Here is a 21,950-nt window from a genome sequence, read left to right on the forward strand (position 1 = left end):
CTGCTTTCCCGAATGAATCAGCCGTTTAACGAATCGGTTGAATGAATGACTCCCTCAACTCACTTATTAAGACAGTGACTTGCCGCCACCTACTGCCGGATTTAGTTTCATATTTAAAGTACCCTTTAATTAAAATGTCAAAATTAGAAATCATTTCATATTTAAATATTGATTTAAATAAAATCTCATAGCTTTATTTATGCAATTGTAAATGGAGTGTAAGTATATTAATGCCGCTTCTGTGTCACCTCTGCACTGCAAAGATGGATTTTGATTGAATGAATTAATTTGACTGGTAACAGTGGTACTGTATAATTATTGTATAATTAAGTATTATTGCATAAATAAGTATAATAACTGTATAATTTGAATGTTAGTATTTGACATAAAAGGTGATGCATAACTCTAAATAAGTTTAGAAAGAATGTCCATATATAGGTGAAAATGCCCCTGGAAATCAATTTAAGGTGGCAAATATTGCCCCTTAATTAAAAAATTAATTTCTGTCACTGCTGTTAACTGACCACTGCATAGAATATTAAAAAATATGAATATCTTCGTTAGTCTGCTGTCAACAACAGACCTAAACCAGCCATGGCACCAGCACAAAAACACAATCAGTAAAATATCATCTAATTATTATCAACAAAACATTGAAAATATTGAGATGTATTTTTGTCAGTATTGCACACGCCTAATGTACGGTATGAATTTTGATTTCTTCAGGTCTTAAAAAGCCTTAAATTTGACTTTAAAAAGTGTGCAGGAACCCTGTAAATGGTTAGACGTAGTTACCTAGCAAGTCAGTTATTTTCAGTAAATGAATTAATAAGCTTCTTGGTCCCCATTGCTTTTGCTCTATAGTTCTCACCAAAATAAAGAGAAAGAACTATAGAATCATGTCAATTACAGTTACTGTGACTAATACTGAATATGTAATGCAAATGTAAAAATATAATGGAAATGCAAATACATTGTTGAATGATTATAAACATGGTATTTTGCCTGTTAATGTCTGCAGTGCAGTGCAGAAAATGATATGACAACAATAAGGTCTAAATGGAACTGGCCCCTCTAACAGTACAACTTGCCCCAGCTTGGCCCCCCCAGTTGAAATGGTCTTGAACCGCAACTGACTTCAGTATGTTTCTAATATTGTTCCAGGCACTCTTACCTAATCCAATTTTCTGAACATGATAAGGGAGATGATCTCTAAGAAATTTTTATTTGATGGTTTAAAATTTAAATATAGGCAAAAACATTTAGTTACTGTATCAAAAGAGAGGCTGAAAAGAGTTTCATAAACCTCAACATCATCCAAATGAGTGAAAAGCTCTCACCAGTGGATGAATCTGTTGCTGGTGACTGAGAGGAGTTTCCCACTGTCCTCATAAGAGAATCCCCCAGCGCTGTCTGCATACTTCACACCGCCAGAGTTAACTCCAACACCTGCAGGACACACGCAAACACCTCAACGAGTGAGTGGATTTATATTTCTCATGATCTTAAAAACGCTTATGCATATAAATTGTGCCGTCAATAAATTAACGAGTTTTCAATGTACAAATGCCAAAAAGGTGACACAAATCCTCTTCAAAATGTGTTTAAGTTACGTTACATACACCCGCGCGCGCTGTTTATTGATACTGAACATCATTGCATGTACCGTAATCTAGTGCGGGTTTGGTCCTTCTGCAAAAAGAAACTCCTAACAACACGTTGAGACGTTTGCCCTCTAAACTAGGGGTAAGCTACGTAACGTTAGTAAAACCCTTAAAAAAACTGTAGTTTCTGGACACTGACAGCAAATATCATAGCGTCAGATAAAAAACAACAACAACATATTTACTATAGATGTATATGATCGTTATACAGTAACGTTATAACCCACAACACCAGTTGTGAGTCTGCCATCGCGTCACACACGAGCTGCTAACACTAAAGTCACCATTTAATCGGACAGCCTATTTTAACGCACATCCGAGTAAAAATTCAGTGTCTAAAACAGTTTAATATTAAAAGGAGTTACCCAAATTCAGTGTTATCTGTCTGAATCGTGAGACAGTCTCTCTTTCAAATCCGCAGATCTCAATGTAACTCCTCTCCAGAACACCCGCCATCTTCAAGCGCTGCACGTTGGGACTGAGCTCCGAGCTTCCGCCTTTCAAAATCTTAAAGGGCCAGTATACTACTACAGTATCTTCAATCCTAACATAAAAATCACCATGAAATCAAAATTTAAAATCCTTTTTATGGAACATTTAATTATTTATTTAAAAAAATATACCCGTGCACATGATTTTTTTTATGCATGTGCCTTCGTACTATATATTTTTTACAGTCTATGAATATGGCAAGCCGTTTAAACATTTAATCATTAATATGCAAGGGTTTGGTTTGAAAAGTAGGGGGGGGGGGGGGGGGAGTTGGGGGGTAAAAACTGGGATTTTTTTTTCGATTTGAATCCCATTTCCTGCATTTACATACATTTAGGGACTATGGTGACACAAAATCCAGGAAATAATTAAGTTGATTATAATGATAAATTCTGCCAAAAAATAAGAGTATAGTTTACTATGTATAACAAAAAGATTTCTTACTTTTTTATTGTTTAATAGGGGCCGATTGACAAGACTTGACAGAATCATTTTATAAAGTCAAAAATGTTCACCATTAATGTTTTGTGTGTAAATAAAATTGAAATTATGTGAAACACAATTTCCACTGTAATGTAAAAACAATATAAAGACAGTGTATTTTAAATAATTGTTTAATAGCATCTTTTTATGAATGAAGGTCAGTATCACTGATATTAATATAGCTACTGACAGTGGCGGAACTAGAGTTTTATACATGGGGTGGCCACTGCTATTGTCGGGGGTACACACACACACACACACACACACACACACACACACACACACACACACACACACACACACACACACACACACACACATAGTTTAAAAGCAAAAAAATCTTTTGGGCATTCATCATATTGCATTGGTTTTCATTTCTTGTCCTCGAACAGAGCCCTAATCTGTTTATTTTTTCAGTTACACATTATACATTGATTAAAAAAGAAAAATCAAATGTGTTTTTATTTTATACATAAATAAATAATCTATCATTCAGATGAGAATAAAGTTAGTGTTAGTTCAAATTTGAAGGAAAACAAATATATGATCTGAAATATAGCACATTCATTTAAAATTCATTCAGGTTCAATTACCAAACATACAAAACTCAATGTAATTTAAAGCAAACAATACATTTAAAATATATGGGTTGTATGCTATTTTTTTTTATATAAAAAGATATATATCCAAAAAGACAAGGCCTAAACTTTAACAAGGGTTAAACAATCACTGTAACAGACACAATCACACACACACAAACACACACACACACACACACACACACACACACACACACACACACACACACACACACACACACACACACACACACACGTCAAATCACTTACATTTTAGATGCAATATTGACTTTTTTTCAGTTTCAGCAGCGAAAATAGTTAAACAAAGATCACAGCAGAACCATCGAGGATCTCACAGCAACGCGTTCTCATTACTGAATGATTCAGCATTTTGAACGAATCGGTTGACTCAAAGATTCAACGACCAATCCATAATCTGTCTCATTCATGAATGACTCAGCCGTTCGAACGAATCGTTTGAACGAATGAATCAATGACTCGCTCATTAAGACGGTCGCCTGGCGACACCTAATGACGGTTTAGTGATAAGTTTAAAAGTATCATTCTTTCCAACGATTGTTAATTAACTCATATTTGAAACATAAGCTATATATATATATATATATATATATATATATATATATATATATACACACACACATGTATACCCAAAAATAAAATAAAAACACATTTTAAGCGTGTTTGCTTACTAAATTGTGAGCTGAACGAAAGTTGCAGCAAAGATCAGCAACAGGAGTCAAAATTCATTAATCACGAGAGTGAAGAGCTGACTGAAAAAAATGATGACGGAATATTTTGTGTAAAAGCGCCTATTTAAGCGAATCTGTCATTTACTCATTTGTTGTTGTGTTTTACCTGAAAACCGGAAACAATCGGCCCCCGATATGGTGCTAATTTTAAAGTGACACTAAAAAGTATGCGGCTGCACTGGCATTCATAACGGTGCGCGTCCATGGCGACGAGCGAGCAGAACAGAGCGAACGTTTTTTCATTTCTACTTCCATAGAAATTCATTCGAGCGCACTGCGAGCGCCACCACTATAAATGTCCGTGCGGACGTCCTTATACTTTACTTTCACTTTTATATTAGCGATTTAAAAGGCCTCGCTGGTGTCTAACGTCGATTAACCGGTGGGAAAAGATCCTCACAGCCACATACCTAATATATTTATATTTAATTACAATAGCCATACCTGATAAAAAAGTTTTATGTACTGAGTTCATATCATTTTGGACACAAGAGGGCAGTATAGCCCTTTGTATTACTTGATGTATTTATTTTTTAACTGAATAGGACATTCTGGCTGTTTTTAAACTTGTACATTATTCTTAAATTGAAAACAAGAATAAAATGGGTTTAGTTCTGATATTTGTGTAATTTTATCTAGAAATAAATGGTGTATAATTAATTTTTTAGAAGATATGAGGCTTTTAGTGTTTACTTTTTTGACATGACTTTAATCCCTCGCCATAGCAAAACAATTTGAGATATTCAATAGCCATTCACAATTTAGCTTCTTTAATGTATTTTCATCATGTTGAAAAAGTTTGGTGGGAATTGAATAAACCACTTAAGAGGAGTGGGTAAAAAATCAGAGGCTGATTTTGCCAAAAATCCACATTAAGACCAAAATAGCCCACTTCCTGTTGGGCTGGCTTAAAGTTTTTTGGCCCGATGAGATCTATATGTGTACCGAGTTTCATAATATTACATGCAAGTGTGTTTAATTTATGGACCAAATTTTCTGACCAAGTTTATGGACCAAGTTAATTTAATTAATAAACTAATTATATAAAACTATTTTCAATGCACTACAATTCAACTGGTTATATGCCTTTACTTATTAATACAATTATTTAAAAAATACAAGGCGTAAGACATTTATTTTCTTTTTTAATGCAGGCCAGACCAAACAGCAGTGAAATGGTTAATCTAGCCCCCCTCCCCCTCCCCACACTCACAGACACACACACACACACAGAGACGTAGGCCTAGAGAGAGAGAGACATAAAATGACAATTTTCAAACCAAAATATCTGACTTCCTGTTGGTTGGAGCTATTGAGTGTAAATTAGAAAGTTGTCTGGCTGGAGGAGAACAATACACATACCGATTTTTATTACTGTAGATAAAATTAATCCCCCCACTTTTGACAAAAGGTGGCGCTACTGAGCCCCTCACCACGCCCGTTTCTGAAACTTTGCACATGTCTACTGGCTAATAAATGTGATGTGTCTGTCGAGTTTCATGCAATTTCAAGTATGCTAAGAGTCTCAAAAGCATAAAAAAAGAATATTAAAGTTTGATGCGTTGCCACGACAACAGTATCTAAGATATCAAGAATCCATTCACAGGTCTACATCTGCCGTGTGTTTACATTACAGTAGTGAAGTTTGAAGCAAATCGGGTTAAAATAAGAGGGTGATTTCAAAGCATTTTGAAAGTGACACACTTCCTTCTGCCAGTTGGTGGCGCTATAACTTTGACTCACAAGAGTCACATCCATGTGATAGGCCTCTTACAACGAACACACTACTGAAGTTTCATCAAGATCAGTTAATGTATGAAGAAGTTATAACACACTTCCTGTTTCCATTATTCGCCATAATTTCGTTTCCTCGCCACGGCCAAACCGTTCGAGATATCAAAAATCCGCTGGCAATTTTTCATCCTCAATTGCTTGACTTCATGCACACCGAGTTTGGTGGTGATTGGACGAATTTCCTAGGAGAAGTGTTTCGAATTCCATTGCATGCGTTTCCAAACAACCCTAAATAGCCGACTTCCTGTTGGGCTGGGGTAAAAAGTAAATGCACGAAGGATATATGAACCGATGAGATCTATAAGTGTACCGAGTTTCATATTATTACATGCAAGCGTGTTTGATTTATGGACCAAGTTTTCGGACCCCGTTCCAGGGGGCGCTGTCGAGCCCCCCTGCCACGCCCGGGTACCATCTTCAGCCCGGCCCTGATGGCCGCGGGTTCTGACCTGTGTGCAAAGTTTCAAGAGTTTTCGTGCACGTTAAGAGCCCCAAAAGTGCCCGAATAGTCGTTAGAATAATAATAATAAATATAGCTGCGAGCAGCGATTACTGGCCCAAGCAGGTGGCACCGCAACCCCGGTGCCTTTAGTTACCTAGTTTAGTTACCTAAAGGCACCGGAGTGGCGGTGCCACCGGCTTTGGCCCTTCATCGCTGCTCGCAGCTATATTTATATATATATATATATATATATATATATATATATATAAACAAGCCGGTGGCACCGCCACCCTGGTGCCTTTAGGGTTACTGTGCATGACGGGAAATAACTTAACTTAATTGTAACTTTGACTGTTGAGAAGATGTGTACTGTAGAGCTTGCATTTGTGTGGGCTATGCAAAAGTGTGCATTGAGGGCACATATCATATGCGTGAGCAACCTTCTGAAACCTAAAATGAAAAATGAGACACCCTACGGTCTCATGGACTTAATGGACACATGAAATAAGTAAGTTATGAAAGTTAAATCAATTGTGCCAAGACAGAATATTACTTGCCTGATCTGATTAGAAAAAAAGTGTGTGTGTGTGTGTGTGTGTGTGTGTGTGTGTGTGTGTGTGTGTGTGTGTGTGTGTGTGTGTGTGTGTGTGTGTGTGTGTGTGTGTGTGTGTGTGTGTGTGAAACGTGATTGAACAATGTAGACATAAAAACATACTCCGTCCTTTTGTTCATACAGGACATTATTCAAACTGCAAAGTGTTTACTTATATTTGTGAACAATCGCAATAAAACACAACATTGTGCTTTTGTCAAACTGTAAACTACAACTGTCACCCAACCAAAATCTCTTTTTTATTTTATACAGAAATAAATAACCTATCATTCAGATGAGAATAAAGTTAGTGTTAGGTCAAATTTTAAGGAAAACTCTGAAATATAGCACATTCATTTAAAATTCATTCAGGTTCAATTACCAAACATACAAATCTTAATGTAATTTAAAGCAAACAATACATTTAAAATATATGGGTTGTATGCCTATTTTTTTTATATAAAAAGATATATATCCAAAAAGACAAGGCCTAAACTTTAACAAGGGTTAAACAATCACTGTAACAGACACAATCATACACACACACACACACACACACACACACACACACACACACACACACACACACACACACACACACACACACACACACAGACACACACACAGACACACACACACAAGTCAAATCACTTACATTTTATATGCAATATTGACTTTTTTCTGTTTCAGCAGTGAAACTAGTTAAACAAAGATCCCAGCAGAACCATCGAGCATCTCACAGCAACGTGTTTTCTCATTACTGAATGATTCAGCATTTTGAACGAATCGGTTGACTCAAAGATTCAATGACCAATCCATAATCTGTCTCATTCATGAATGACTCAGCCGTTCGAACGAATCGTTCGAACAAATTAATCAATGACTCGCTCATTAAGACGGTCGCCTGGCGGCCCCATAATGACGGTTTAGTGATATGTTTAAAAGTATCATTCTTTCAAACGATTGTTAATTAACTCATATTTGAAACATAAGCTATATATATATATATATATATATATATATATATATATATATTCACAAAAATAAAATAAAAACACATTTGAAGCGTGTTTGCTTACTAAATTGTGAGCAGAACGAAAGTTGCAGCAAATATCAGCAACAGGAGTCAAATTTCATTAATCACGAGAGTGAAGAGCTGACTGAAAAGATGATGACGGAATAGGCTATTTTATGTAAAAGCGCCTTTTTAAGCGAATCTGTCATTGTACTCTTTTGTTGTTGTGTTTTCCGTGAAAAATAATAGACTATTGAACTCACAATTCAAGCAATTGGCCCCCGATATTGCACTAATTTTAAAGTGACACTAAAAAGTATGCGGCTGCAGTGGCATTCATTACGGTGCGCGTCCATGGCGACGAGCGAGCAAAACAGAGCGAACGTTTTTTCATTTCTACTTCCATAGAAATTCAATTCTCGGAGTCACATAGCAGCTACCTATATTTAAATACAACAGACCTACCTGATTTTGAACACAAGAGGGCAGTATAGCCCTATGTATTATTTGATATATTTATTTTTTAACTGAATAATGCATCCTGGCTGTTTTTAAACTTGCACATTATTCTTAAATTGAAAACAAGAATAAAATGGGTTTAGTTCTGATATTTGTATAATTTTATCTAGAAATAAATGGTGTATAATTAAATTTTTAGAAGATATGAGGCTTTTAGTGTTTATTTTTTTTACATGACTTTAATCCCTCGCCATAGCAAAACAATTAGAGATATTCAATAGATATTCACAGTTTAGCTTCTTTAATGTATTTTCATCATGTTGAAAAAGTTTGGTGGGAATAAAATAAACCACTTAAGGTTTTGCAAAACATCCACATTAAGACCAAAATAGCCCACTTTCTGTTGGGCTGGCTTAAAGTTGTTTGGCCCGATGAGATCTATATGAGTACAGAGTTTCATAATATTACATGCAAGTGTGTTTGATTTATGGACCAAATTTTCTGACCAAGTTTATGGACCAAGTTAATTTAATTAATAAACTAATTATATAAAACTATTTTCAATGCACTACAATTCAACTGGTTATATGCCTTTACTTATTAATACAACTTATTTAAAAAATACAAGGCGTAAGACATTTATTTTCTTTTTTAATGCAGGCCAGACCAAACAGCAGTGAAATGGTTAATCTAGCCCCCCTCCCCCTCCCCACACTCACAGACACACACACACATAGACGTAGGCTCAGAGAGAGAGAGACATAAAATGACAATTTTCAAACCAAAATATCTGACTTCCTGTTGGTTGGAGCTATTGAGTGTAAATTAGAAAGTTGTCTGGCTCGAGGAGAACAATACACACACCGATTTTTATTACTGTAGATAAAATTAATCCCCCCACTTTTGACAAAAGGTGGCGCTACTGAGCCCCTCACCACGCCCGTTTCTGAAACTTTGCACATATCTACTGGCTAATAAATGTGATGTGTCTGTCGAGTTTCATGCAATTTCAAGTATGCTAAGAGTCTCAAAAGCATAAAAAAAGAATATTAAAGTTTGATGCGTTGCCACGACAACAGTATCTAAGATATCAAGAATCCATTCACAGGTCTACATCTGCCGTGTGTTTACATTATAGTAGTGAAGTTTGAAGCAAATCGGGTTAAAATAAGAGGGTGATTTCAAAGCATTTTGAAAGTGACACACTTCCTTCTGCCAGTTGGTGACGCTATAACTTTAACTCACAAGAGTCACATCCATGTGATCGGCCTCTTACGACGAACACACTACTGAAGTTTCATCAAGATCAGTTAATGTATGCAGAAGTTATAACACACTTCCTGTTTCCATTATTCGCCATAAATTCGTTTCCTCGTCACGGCCGAACCGTTCGAGATATCAGAAATCCCCTGGCAATTTTTCATCCTCAATGTCTTGAATTCATGCTGACCGAGTTTCGTTGCGATTGGTTGAATTCTCTAGGAGGAGTATATCGAATTCCAGGGGCATACGCTTCCAAACAAACCATAATAGCCGACTTCCTGTAGGGCTGGGGTAAAAAGTAAAAGTACAAAGGATATATAAACCGATGAGATCTATATGTGTACCGAGTTTCATATTATTACATGCAAGCGTGTTTAATTTATGGACCAAGTTTTCGGACCCCGTTCCAGGGGGCGCTGTCGAGCCCCCCTGCCACTCCCGGGTACCATCTTCAGCCCGGCCCTGATGGCCGCGGGTTCTGACCTGTGTGCAAAGTTTCAAGAGTTTTCGTTTTAAAATTAAAAGTTTAATTTTAAATTTATTTAGGTTCAATTACCAAACATACAATCTTAATTTAATTTAAAGCAAACAATACATTTAAAAGATATGGGTTGTATGCACTTTTTTTTATAAAAAAAGATATATATCCAAAAAACAAGGCCTTAAAGGGTTAAACTCTTGTCACTGTAACAGACACAATCTCTCTCTCTCTCTCACACACACACACACACACACACACACACACACACACACACACACACACACACACACACACACACACACACACACACACACACACACACACACACACACACACACACACGTCAAGTCACTTCCATTTTAGATGCAATATTGAATAAGCAGAAAATTCGGATTTTCTGCTCTGAAAATATTGAAAATATTGAAAAAATTGAATAAGCACTTTTAATATTCTAAACAGAATAAGCACTAGTCGCTAATGAATAAGTACTAGTACTTAATGGAATAGATACTAGTATCTAAAAAATAAGTACTAGTAGCATGAAAATAGAGACTAGTAGGTTAAAATGATAAAATGTTAAAACGGCTTGCCATATTGGCTCAGAGAGAGAGAGAGAGAAAATGACCTTTTAGATACTAGTACCTATTAATAGATACTAGTATTTATTCAATAAATACTCGTACTAAGTCATTAGATACTAGTACCTATTAAATAGATACCAGTACTTATTCATTAGCTACTAATACGTATTCAAAAGAATATCTAAAGAATAAGCACTAGTATCTAAAGAATAGGCACTAGTACTAAAGAATAAGCACTAGTCGCTAATGAATAAGTACTAGTACTTAATGGAATAGATACTAGTATCTAAAAAATAAGTACTAGAAGCATGAAAATAGAGACTAGTAGGTTAAAATGATTAAATGTTAAAACGGCTTGCCATATTGGCTCAGAGAGAGAGAGAGAGAAAATGACCATATTCAAACCAAAATATCTGACTTCCTCTTGGTCTGAGCTAATGACAGTTAATTAGAAAGTTGTCCGGCTTGATCTGAACAATATGCGTACCGAGTTTTATGATTGTAGGTAAAACTATAAAACTAACCCCCCCACTTTTGTCAAAAGGTGGCGCTACTGAGTCCCTGCACCACGCCCGTTTCTGAAACTTTGCACATGTCTACAGGCTAATAAATGTGATCTGTCTGTCGAGTTTCATGCAATTTTAAGCAATTTCAGGCATGCTAAGAGTCTCAAAAGCATCCAAAAAGAATATTAAAGTTTGATGCGTTGCCATGGCACCAGTATCTAAGATATCAATAATCCTTTCACAGGTCTACATCTGCCGTGTATTTACATTATACAGATGAAGTTTGAAGCAAATCGGGTTAAAATAAGAGGGTGATTTCAAAGCATTTTGAAAGTGACACACTTCCTGCTGCCAGTTGGTGGCGCTATAACTTTGACTCACAATAGTCACATCCAGGTGATCGGCCTCTTACAACGAACACACTGCTGAAGTTTCATTAAGATCAGCTAATGTATGCTGAAGTTATAACACACTTCCTGTTTCACGTTTCTCGCCATAAATTTGTTTCCTCGCCACGGCCAAACCGTTCGAGATATCAAAAATCCCCTGGCAATTTTTCATCCTCAATGTCTTGACTTCATGCTGACCGAGTTTCGTGGCATTTCTTTGAATTCTCTAGGAGAAGTACTTTAAATTCCATTGCATGCGTTTTACAAACAACCCTAAATAGCCGACTTCCTGTTGGGCTGGGGTAAAAAGTAAGAGCATGAAGTATATATGAACCGATGAGATCTATATGTGTACCGAGTTTCATATTATTACATGCAAGCGTGTTTGATTTATGGACCAAGTTTTCGGACCCCGTTCCAGGGGGCGCTGTCGAGCCCCCCTGCCACGCCCGGGTACCACCTTCAACCCGGCCCTGATGGCCGCGGGTTCTGACCTGTGTGCAAAGTTTCAAGAGTTTTCGTGCACGTTAAGAGCCCCAAAAGTGCCCGTATAGTCGTTAGAATAATAATAATAATAATAATAAATATAGCTGCGAGCAGCGATTACGGGCCCAAGCCGGTGGCACCGCAACCCCGGTGCCTTTAGTTACCTAAAGGCACCGGGGTGGCGGTACCGCCGGCTTTGGCCCATAATCGCTGCTCGCAGCTATATTTATATATATATATATATATATAAAAAGCCGGTGGCACCGCCACCCTGGTGCCTTTAGGGTTATTGTGCACGACGTGACACAAAATATCTGCTGGCTATCTGCCGAACGGCTCTGGTAGTTCCGCTTCAGCACTGATGATGTTGTAGAAATAGTGCGCTCTGGTTGGTCTGGATTATTCGGGATTTTTTATTTTATACAGAAATAAGTTATTTATAATTCAGATGAGAATAAAGTTAGTGTTGATTAAAATGAAGGAAAACAAATATATTGATCTGAAATATAGCACATTAATTTTAAATTTATTTAGGTTCAATTACCAAACATACAATCTTATTTTTATTTAAAGCAAACAATACATTTAAAAGATATGGGTTGTATGCACTTTTTTTTAATAAAAAAAGATATATATCCAAAAAACAAGGCCTTGTAGCGACTGACCGAATCCTGTTTTCCTTTCACTACTGAACAAATATGAACACATATATGTTTAATTCACAAAACCTTGAATCATGTGAAATGGTGCCCCAATGTCTGCCAGCAGGTCATTGATTAACTCCATTTATGACGCATTGCGCAATCAAGAAACAGGTCCCCGTTGTTCTCGAAACCCTCACGTGGTGCACACCACGGATGGACAATATGCCCTAAGGATACACACACACCACACATACCCGCACACAAACGTCCTTTGTGTGCAACTTAGGATAGGAATGTCCTTAATGTATATAACACAGAATTGTATCTAACCTTCCTGTATGCATGCATATCTAATTAGTTTTGTCTTATTCTATAGATGTAATTGGAGACTGGTCTGTAACTTCAAATCTTAAGTGTATTTCTAAAGAAAGATTACCTAACAGTATCATCTTCTGTAACTCGCCCTCTTGCTAGGTCATAAAACTTTATGACCCCCAAAAGGAATTCCAAGGGAATCACAGCTCCCACTTGAATTCTGATAAAGAAAGAGGAATAGACTCTGCAATTATATATTTTCTATAAGTATAACCACTTAAGAAATGTATAAACATGAATTTGATCTTTCCTAGGTCATGGTAGCCGGTATTATGGCTTTATAGTCGTGTGAGTGAACATTAAATGTGTGTAATTCTGCATATGAATGTAACTTTATGTTTCTTATACTCTTTCCGGCCATTCTTGGTACCTGTTTGACCGTCTTGTTTTGACTAAACCAGTCATACATAGGATATTACAGTAAAATGTATTGTTCTGTGTGTACAATCTTTCTGGCTAGAAATGACAAAATTTTATAGCATCATCAATTATCCTGACAAGACAAAGAAGAACTTTTCCCGCTCGAGATGCTCTAAGATGATTGGTTCACATACGCGAAGCAGGCGTGAACCCCTCCTCTCTATAAGAAACTGACACAGGAGTTTCTAAAAAGAAGAAGAGAGCACTTTCCCTGTGAGAGGTGTCCGGTCCCATGGCTCCTTAGGGAGCATTACACCGCGTTTCTTTTCCTTTCTTTACTAAGTTTTATTTTCATTCTTCGCCTCTCCCTCCCGAGGGAGATGAACTCTGAACTATTTCCTTGGTAACTTCACGTTCGGTGAACCTTTAAAACTTCCCGCGAGTCTGCTCGCCCCGGAAGACACGAGAGAACAAGCCTATAGCGCCGAAGGACAAACACGCATACGACTCTGCGTTCTTCAGCTCACACAAAGAGAACCATACGCATTCGCAAGTATAGGTTATTGATTTGATTTGATTGATGTGATTTCTTGTTGCCTCTCTAAGGGTTATTGTCTGTGATTTTTGCCATGCTGCGATCACCCCGGTGATCTCTCTCATCCTGACCGTTAGTTTCACTTTCTCATCCTCTATCTCTCTCTCTCTATATATATATATGTATATATATTCACTCTCTCTCTCTCTCTCTCTCACTCAATCTCTCTCTCTCTCACTCCCGTTGTTATTCGTTTGTCTCGTTAGTTTTACTGTTTATTGTACATACATGTATCCCGGGTTTAAATGTAGAATTCTGTATCCGTAGTTTCATTTTATTAAAACCATTATATTCTTGATTGCTAATTGTCTAAAGTTCTCATTTTTACAAAGTCAATGAAGTGTTCGACCATTTTGCTACAAAGCTTTACAATTCGTTACTATTTCAGTAACCTAAATTTTATAATAACAAGAAGGTGATTTTTCATGGCCAGAAAATAGCTTTTTTTGGAATTATAAGAAAGAGATACTTTTTGTTGAAAATTGATAAGTTAATCTTACGGCCGTTTGCTGGACAAACAGATTGTTCGATAACTAAATTAATTCCATTTAAGGTTATCTCATATAATCGATCTGTAATAAGACTATTGATATATTAATGACGAACCATAACCCATTATGGTGATCATTCATATATACAATCAATCTATTTTCAGCTTCGATAATTTAACTGTAATATGCAATATATTAATCATTCATGATTAATTATTAAATTCCCTATATATAATTTGAGCTAATTTAATGTAAGACTCATTGTCGCTACAGTTTGGTGGAGATCGCGAGGCATTTCAAACTTTGTTTTATGAGCAAATTCAGTTTCAATCTATGAGTATATTGTGTATTAATATATATATATATATTTTTTTTATGCGCGCTCCAGCGAAAGTCGCGCAACGCAGTTCATATTATACCTGTCCCTGTAAAGACGAAGCAAACTCTTTGCAGCTGGTACATGTTAATATTATTTAAACGCCTGATTAAGACGAGAATCTCTTTCTCAGAGCAAGACGTAAATCTGATCGAGAGCGAGTTTCCTCTCTTCAGTGGTAAAAGGCCTTCCATAATGTCGTTATTGAATTCGTGGTTAACCCAGTGATATTCAACAAAAACGGTAAACTCCTGGTCAAAATTGGTTTAGCTACCCAATTAAAGATCTGATACATTTAAATGTAAATCTAATACATAAAAATGTTTATGTGAGTAACAACAGACGGAAATTCCTGTTGTTTCACACCTGCGTGTTTTCACAGCGAAAAAATCCTGTTTCACGCTCTTGTGCAGTACAGCACCGAAAGATCCACAGAGATCTGCTTGTTTATTTGTGATTTATTGCAGGAATTCAGCGCACGACGCGAGCTGAAAGCTCTTAGTTTGAATCACATTAAAGTCGGTTGTAATTCCGCTTGCTAAACACCAGAGGGCGGCCTTTAAGTGTTTAGGAGTCTCGAATTACGCCCCGCCTTCTGACTTCAGCCTGCATGAGCGCAATTACGCCATCTTGTGGCCGTTTCAGATAATGCTCTCTTTACTGCTGAATTCATTTCCCTGTGAATTAAGGGAATTCATTTCCCTGTCTAAATTCTCAAGAATTATTTGCATTTAGACCTTTGCTCGTGCGAATATTATTTTGTGTTAGACAAATTTTTCTGCTTTTGACTGGTACATTTACTTTGAGTTTGGTTCAAGACAAGATTTGAATTAAAACTTAAACTAAATCCCAGCACAGCCAGAGAGAGCCCAAGTCGGCTCACTCAACTCTCCTTGTCTCTCTGTCCAATTCTGTTTGAATTGCCTATTTCTACTTTTCTCTTTTTATAGTTATTGACTATACTTTACTGTTGTTGTTAATTATTATAAAATTTTATCCTGATTTCTCAATCTCCTTTCACGCTTATTTTAATTTGGTTTTAAACCAGTTTAAATTTACATCGTGTTTGCCTGTCAGTCACTGATATCCATGTGGAGGGAGCAGCGCCACCCTGTGGCCTTTCCCCCTAAGTCGGTATCACGTTTTTCCTCCTTTCACTCTGTTTTGAATTGTGCATCTATCTCATCTTCCCCTTTTTGATTATTTTATAGTTATTAATGATACTTTACGGTGTTATTAGCTATTATAGGATATCATTCTGATTTCCCTTTTAATTCTTTCCTGCTTGTTTTAAGTTTTAAATTTAAACAAGTTTTGAACTTTGAATTTGAATCAAGTGTTCTGTTTACCCAGGCAAAGCACAGAGAAGGAATACGCCCCCTCGTGGTGAAAACCCACTACTGCGGCCTGCTTCTTCTATCTACAGTGTTTCAATCCTGTCTCTTTATATTTTGATTTTAATTATTTTTCCTCTCTTTTGAGTTAGGTTATCTTGATAATTACCAACATTATCATAATTCCCTCTTTTTATTATTATTTAGTAAAACCTTCGACTCTTATTGCTACATAAATAATTACTCAATTTGGTTTAAACAAACAAGCCTTAATTCACTTTAAGCTTCCCTTGTTCATCCTTTTGTGTATCTATTGTAGTACTCCCTTGGTGATTTGAAGTCATCTCTGGTGGTGTTCCGGCCAGCAGGGTTGTCCGACCAGCGTTACCAACACCCTACTGTGCGTGAATCTCGGTTTCTTTTATCTCTGTCCGTCGTTGCGGCCCGCAGTGCTGACATCAGCAATTTGGCACTCCAAAGGTAGTCAACCAGTCCAGCCGACACAAAAAGCCAATTTCTGGGACCAGTACCTAAACCGGGGCCTAAAAAGAGGCCACTCCTCCGGGAGGGTTCTGGGGAACAGCCCAATTTTGTAGTGTTGTCTGGCGGTTGACATCTTGGCTTTGCCGAGTTGTGTTTAAAGTCACAAAGGCTGTTTGGGAGGGCGCAACACGACACAGAGTAACGGAGGGCCGAGGACACCGCGGTTGAGTGTTTGGGAAGCGCCAGGGAGGTTGACCATGCCACTGGTTCTCACCGGAGTGGATTCAATTCACCGCAGGTAAACTAAATTTAATAAAAACCCATTCCACCTACTATGAGCCACAAAATACTAGATATCTCCCGGATATTTTAAGTGTTTGGCCCATCTCTTCTCCAAGCCACACTTTCTTAGGTTGCTATCTCGACAACCCCACTCACCCGTAGGCCCTATCTTAAACCCTATCAGCGGTAGTCGGCTTAGGCCTCCTTATTCTCCCTAACACTTCCGGTGTTAGTATTTATTCCAGTTCATTTCAGACCTATTCATTTTCATTGTTTCCTTTCACTCTGATCTCTTCTATCTCTGTGTTCTGTTGTGATTTGTTTCTTTCATTTCACTTAGAGACAGTAACCTGTGAGAGCCACCAAGGAAGCTAAATAATAGAATAGAGTGACAATTACGCAGCCGGTGTCATCACGTGACCCGCTAGGCTACTGCCTGTCAAATCTCTAGTTCGGGTCCTTCGTCGAACCAAATCAATTGGCTTCGCTAACTGTTTACATCAGTTAGCCCCAAAATTCTCATGAACGGCATAGCCCATATGAGTATAGCTTGTTAAGCTTAGAACGGACTTGCATTGGTCTCTTTGTTTGTGTATGTTGTGTTCCTCTCGCCCACAGTGAGCCAGTATGTTCCTGTCCTACAGTCATGGTCGAGAGCCATGACGACCCCCTTCCTGCCCAAGGACGCCAGTGACCTGCAGCATCTGAGCCAAACGCAGCTGGACACCGCGCTGGACAAGCTGATAGCCCTGGATCCAACTCTGAGCTACAACTACAAAGACTGGGCCAGAATCGTTGGAGGCATCGCACACAACCTCGTCCCCCATGCAAGGCTCAGCGAACGGAGTAACATCGACCTGGAGCAACAAGCAGCAGCGCTTCTGCTTCAAGCGGAGGAGGCACGGAAGGACCAGGCCCGAACCCAGAGTCGCCTTGATCAGCTCCTCCTCGAGACCCAGAACCAGCGCGAGAAAGAGGACGACACAGATCCAGAGCTACAGAAAGAAGTAGAAAGACTTCAATATGCCCTGCAAGATCTTCGCCTCGACACAGACTACCGAGAACAGTTGGAAAGAGAAGCCAGAGTGGAACTCGAGGCAAAACTCCAACAAAATGACGCTCTCCTTGTAAGAGCAGAGACTGAACTAAAAGAAAGAGACGCTAAAGCCAAGGCCTGCAAAAACCACTTGCACGCAGCCCGAGCTGAAATCCACGAGCTTACTCAGCAGAGACACGATCTAAAAAAAACGAACTTGACATTGTTCACAGAGAGCTGAAACACTCTTATAGACTGCAGAATGACCGGGAAGGGGAAACGCACACCACAAAGTTTCCCCTAACCAGCCGGTCCGTACCTTTCAGCCACAAACTCAAAGCTGAAAGGGGGGGTTAAAAGCCCATTGCTCAAGATGTAACCAGCCAGCTTCCAGACAACCCCTGCCGCTAACCACGGCATGGCCCCCAAAGAACTCGACAAGCTGGCCAGAAACATCCCTACGTTCAATCCAGACCCTGCAGGAGGTGATGACATTCACTCTTATCTACAGGACACTGACTTTCTCTTGCAAACTGTCGCCAACTTGACAGCTTGGGACAATTTGTATCTGTTAAGAATCACATCCAGCGGTGATGTGCGCAGCTTCCTAGACCGTCAAACAAAGACTGTCAAAACTGACTACCAGCAGCTGCGACAAGCTTTGATCCGAGCATTCTCTGATCCAGAATCAGACCAAGCCATCGCCATGGACCTCAAGCAGACAAGACTTGAAACATCACAGACCTACTACGGCCGATTCCGACAAGCCTACTTCGGAGCACGGAACAAGCCAGGTATGGAAGAGGATTTCAACTTCAGAACTCTGTTTCTCCGAAATCTGCATCCCAGAGTGAGTCATCACCTGGCCTGTTCACGGACCATGTCTGCCCAACAGCTACGAGACTTGGCCCACAAAGCTTATGTCAAGCAAAAGACTGTGTCCAAAAAGACTGTAAAAAACCACACATCTATGTCTAAGCATAAGAACCGAAACCAACGCCCGGTCTGACTACCAACTGACTGAGCCAAGCACCCCGAACACTGCTCGTCAGCCAAAGACCACAGAGCTAACTGTCACATCACAAGGTGACAGCATCACCCAAGCTCCACAGCTGACAGCTGCACACCCTGAATGAGACAGCACACTTCCTCATATCAGGTACCACTATCCCAAGGTACCAGAAAATGCTGTTTTGGCTATCTGCACCCGCAGATCCACACAAAACCGGTCCTAACCACCCATTGATCGTCACACCTGCCCCAATGACAACATTCCTGGGCAACCTGGTCGAAAAGGGGGTGGGCCGGTAACTCCTCCTGAACATCACGTTGGAAAAGGAAGTGAGCAGGGAACACACAGCATCACATCTTACGGTGATCTCATCTCACCTTTTCAAAAAGACTCCAATTTCAAGCTAAGAGACAAGATCGAACTCTTACACCTCAAACTTGTGAACTGAACGTGCAATCCCACAGCCAGAACGACATCCGGCTCAAACAGGTAGCTCCCATCCACCTGACAATTGATTCTATGAGTCTGATCCACCCAGTGCACACCTAAAAAATGAACACTTACCCACTTCTAATTGGCAAAGACGTGCTAGATCGCTTTGAACCGTTACTGGACTTGAAACAGCTCAAAGTCTGGGCTCAAGTACGAGAACTTGACCCCCTCCAGACACAGCCAGACGGTCGATCACAAAGGTCACGGGAACTCCAGCAAAACCAGACTTTCAAGTCACAGAGTTCACGGAAACTCCCACAGCCAGCCATGAAGACACAGACTCAACACCAACTGTAGGTTCGAATCCGCTACCATGCACCTTACAGCTCACCAAAGACTCTGATTCCTTCTGCCCCAAGGTCACAACTGACCTGCAGTTGAATGATGTAACCACTACTGACTTTGTACTTGCACTATGGGCAGACAACTCAGCCATCAGTGTCTCACTATTCAATGCTCTCATTAAGACACACCAGACCTTCCTTCTGCCAGCAAGCGCACCCGTTTTCCTTTAAACACGTACCCATCAACCATGATGACGGCCAAAGGTGTCTTCGCTTTGAACCTGAACTGGAACCACCGGTGTCTGACCCATTACTTCCTGGTCCTTCCGGACCCGCCCCATGATTTCTACATTGAGGTAGACATCCTGACTCACCGCAAGGCTCATGTGGACATCATTAATGAGGTAGTGTGGGCCCCATTGACTTTACAGCCCCCTGTTGTTCCAACCAACACTGAGAACCTCCTGTCAGGTCAGACCATTCCTGAGGTTGGCACCCTAATCAACGAACAGGACACTGTGATACCAGCTTACACCAAAGGGGTCGCCGTCCGGCTCAACATGCGTTGTGGTCAAACCCTAAACCACACGCTGGGCTTCTTTCAACCTTCACCCGAATGTGTTGAACTTGGACTCACGCTGGAAGCCACACCCCTTACTGAAGTGTCATCGCGTGTAGTCTACATCCTTTTCAACAACTGCATGGCGATGGACACCACCATTCCAAAAGTCTATCGGGTGGGATGGCTAGTGAGCCACGACTTCCATGACTTTGAACTCACACTACCAATCATTGGGCCCATCCCATTGGCCCATGATCCAGCTGGAGCAAGAAATACCCAGAATCAGAGGAGCCACAATCTTCTCAACACTTGATGTGGCCTCTGGATTCTGGACCATACCTGTGCATCCAGAAGACCAGCACAAGCTAGCATTCACGTTCGGCAACAGACAATTCACTTTCACCAGGTACCCGTTAGGCTATGCCAACTTACCTGCTGAGTTCAACATCTTCCTGAACAAAGCATGCCCAGATGCCAGAATGAGAGGTAACCTTATCTACGTTGATGATGTTCTCATGAAAAGCACAACAGTGGGTGACCACCTGAAAGAGATAGACTATGTTTTGAACCAATTATCCACTGCCGGCGCCAAGAACGCCCTCCACAAAGGACAGTGGTGTTGAACCAAAGTCAACTATGTGGCCCCACTCATCGGATCACAAGGCCTTGAAACCGCAGTCCAGCCGTATTCAAGCTGTTCAAAACATCAAGCCACCCACCAACATCTCAAGCTACAAGCTTTCTATGGGTGCGCAATTACTCACGGCAGTTCAGCGAAAGCTACTCAGACATTGCAAAACCTCTAACTGCCCTTCTGAAAACAGACTGCCCATTTGTATGGACAGAAGTTAAAGACAATGCCTTGAATGAGCTAAAACGACACTTATGCACAGCTCCATGTCTGGCTTACTCTGACCAACAAAAAGAGTTCTATCTAGAAGCTGGGTTCTCCAACCACTGTCCCAGTGCTGGCCTGTACCAAAGGCATGATCAAGACAAAGGAGTCGTTACATATGTCAGCAGGACACTTCTCCCACCAGAGACTAAATTCTCAGACTGTGAAAAAGCCCTGCTCGCACTGTATGGGCTATCCAGAGATTCTCCAACTACATTGGAGCCCACTGGAGCCAGTGCATCCGAGATGGCGTGATCACCAATTCACGCATAGCCACATGGTTAATGGCCCTCCAGGGGCGCAATGTTGAGGCACGTTATGCTCAAAATCACAAGTCTGCGCTAGGCCACGGCCTGGCAGCCTGCCAAAACTGCTCTGATAACACACCAGCTGCGACGGTGAATGTAGAAGAACCCCAACAACAACAACTGACCTGTCACAGGTACTTTAAAAGAGAATGCGTGTCAAGGTATGCCCACAGCCTACATCGATGGATGTTCCTACCACCATGAGGGCACCCGTCAATCAGGTGCGGGCATGCTGTAGATAAAGGACATACCGTGCCCACCACAAGACTTCAAGTTGGGCCCGCAGTCATCACAATATGCTGAGGTAGCAGCCATCCTCATAACGCTGCACATCGCGTTGACGCATAACATCAAAGAACTCCTTATGTGCACAGACTTTAACTATGCCTGACTCAGTTTCCCATACCAACTTCCAGGCTGGAAATA

At 39.8% G+C, this 21,950-nt stretch overlaps 1 protein-coding gene across 1 annotated transcript in view; it reads right to left on the minus strand.

Annotated features, from left to right (window-relative positions):
- nup160 (nucleoporin 160) overlaps window positions 1-2,142 on the minus strand; it is a 105,565-nt gene extending 103,423 nt beyond the window's left edge. The window contains exons 1-2 of the mRNA XM_077211309.1: window positions 2,030-2,142; window positions 1,341-1,449 (exon numbers count right to left, since the gene is read on the minus strand). Coding sequence (XP_077067424.1) covers window positions 1,341-1,449; window positions 2,030-2,120 — 200 coding nt within the window. The 5' untranslated portion in view covers window positions 2,121-2,142. The remainder of the gene's footprint in view (window positions 1-1,340; window positions 1,450-2,029) is intronic.
- Window positions 2,143-21,950: the final 19,808 nt, after the last annotated feature.

This window comes from Siphateles boraxobius, unplaced genomic scaffold (assembly GCF_051911475.1).
Source record: "Siphateles boraxobius isolate OS27281-9 unplaced genomic scaffold, OSU_SipBor_1 65, whole genome shotgun sequence".
NCBI lineage: Eukaryota > Metazoa > Chordata > Actinopteri > Cypriniformes > Leuciscidae > Siphateles > Siphateles boraxobius.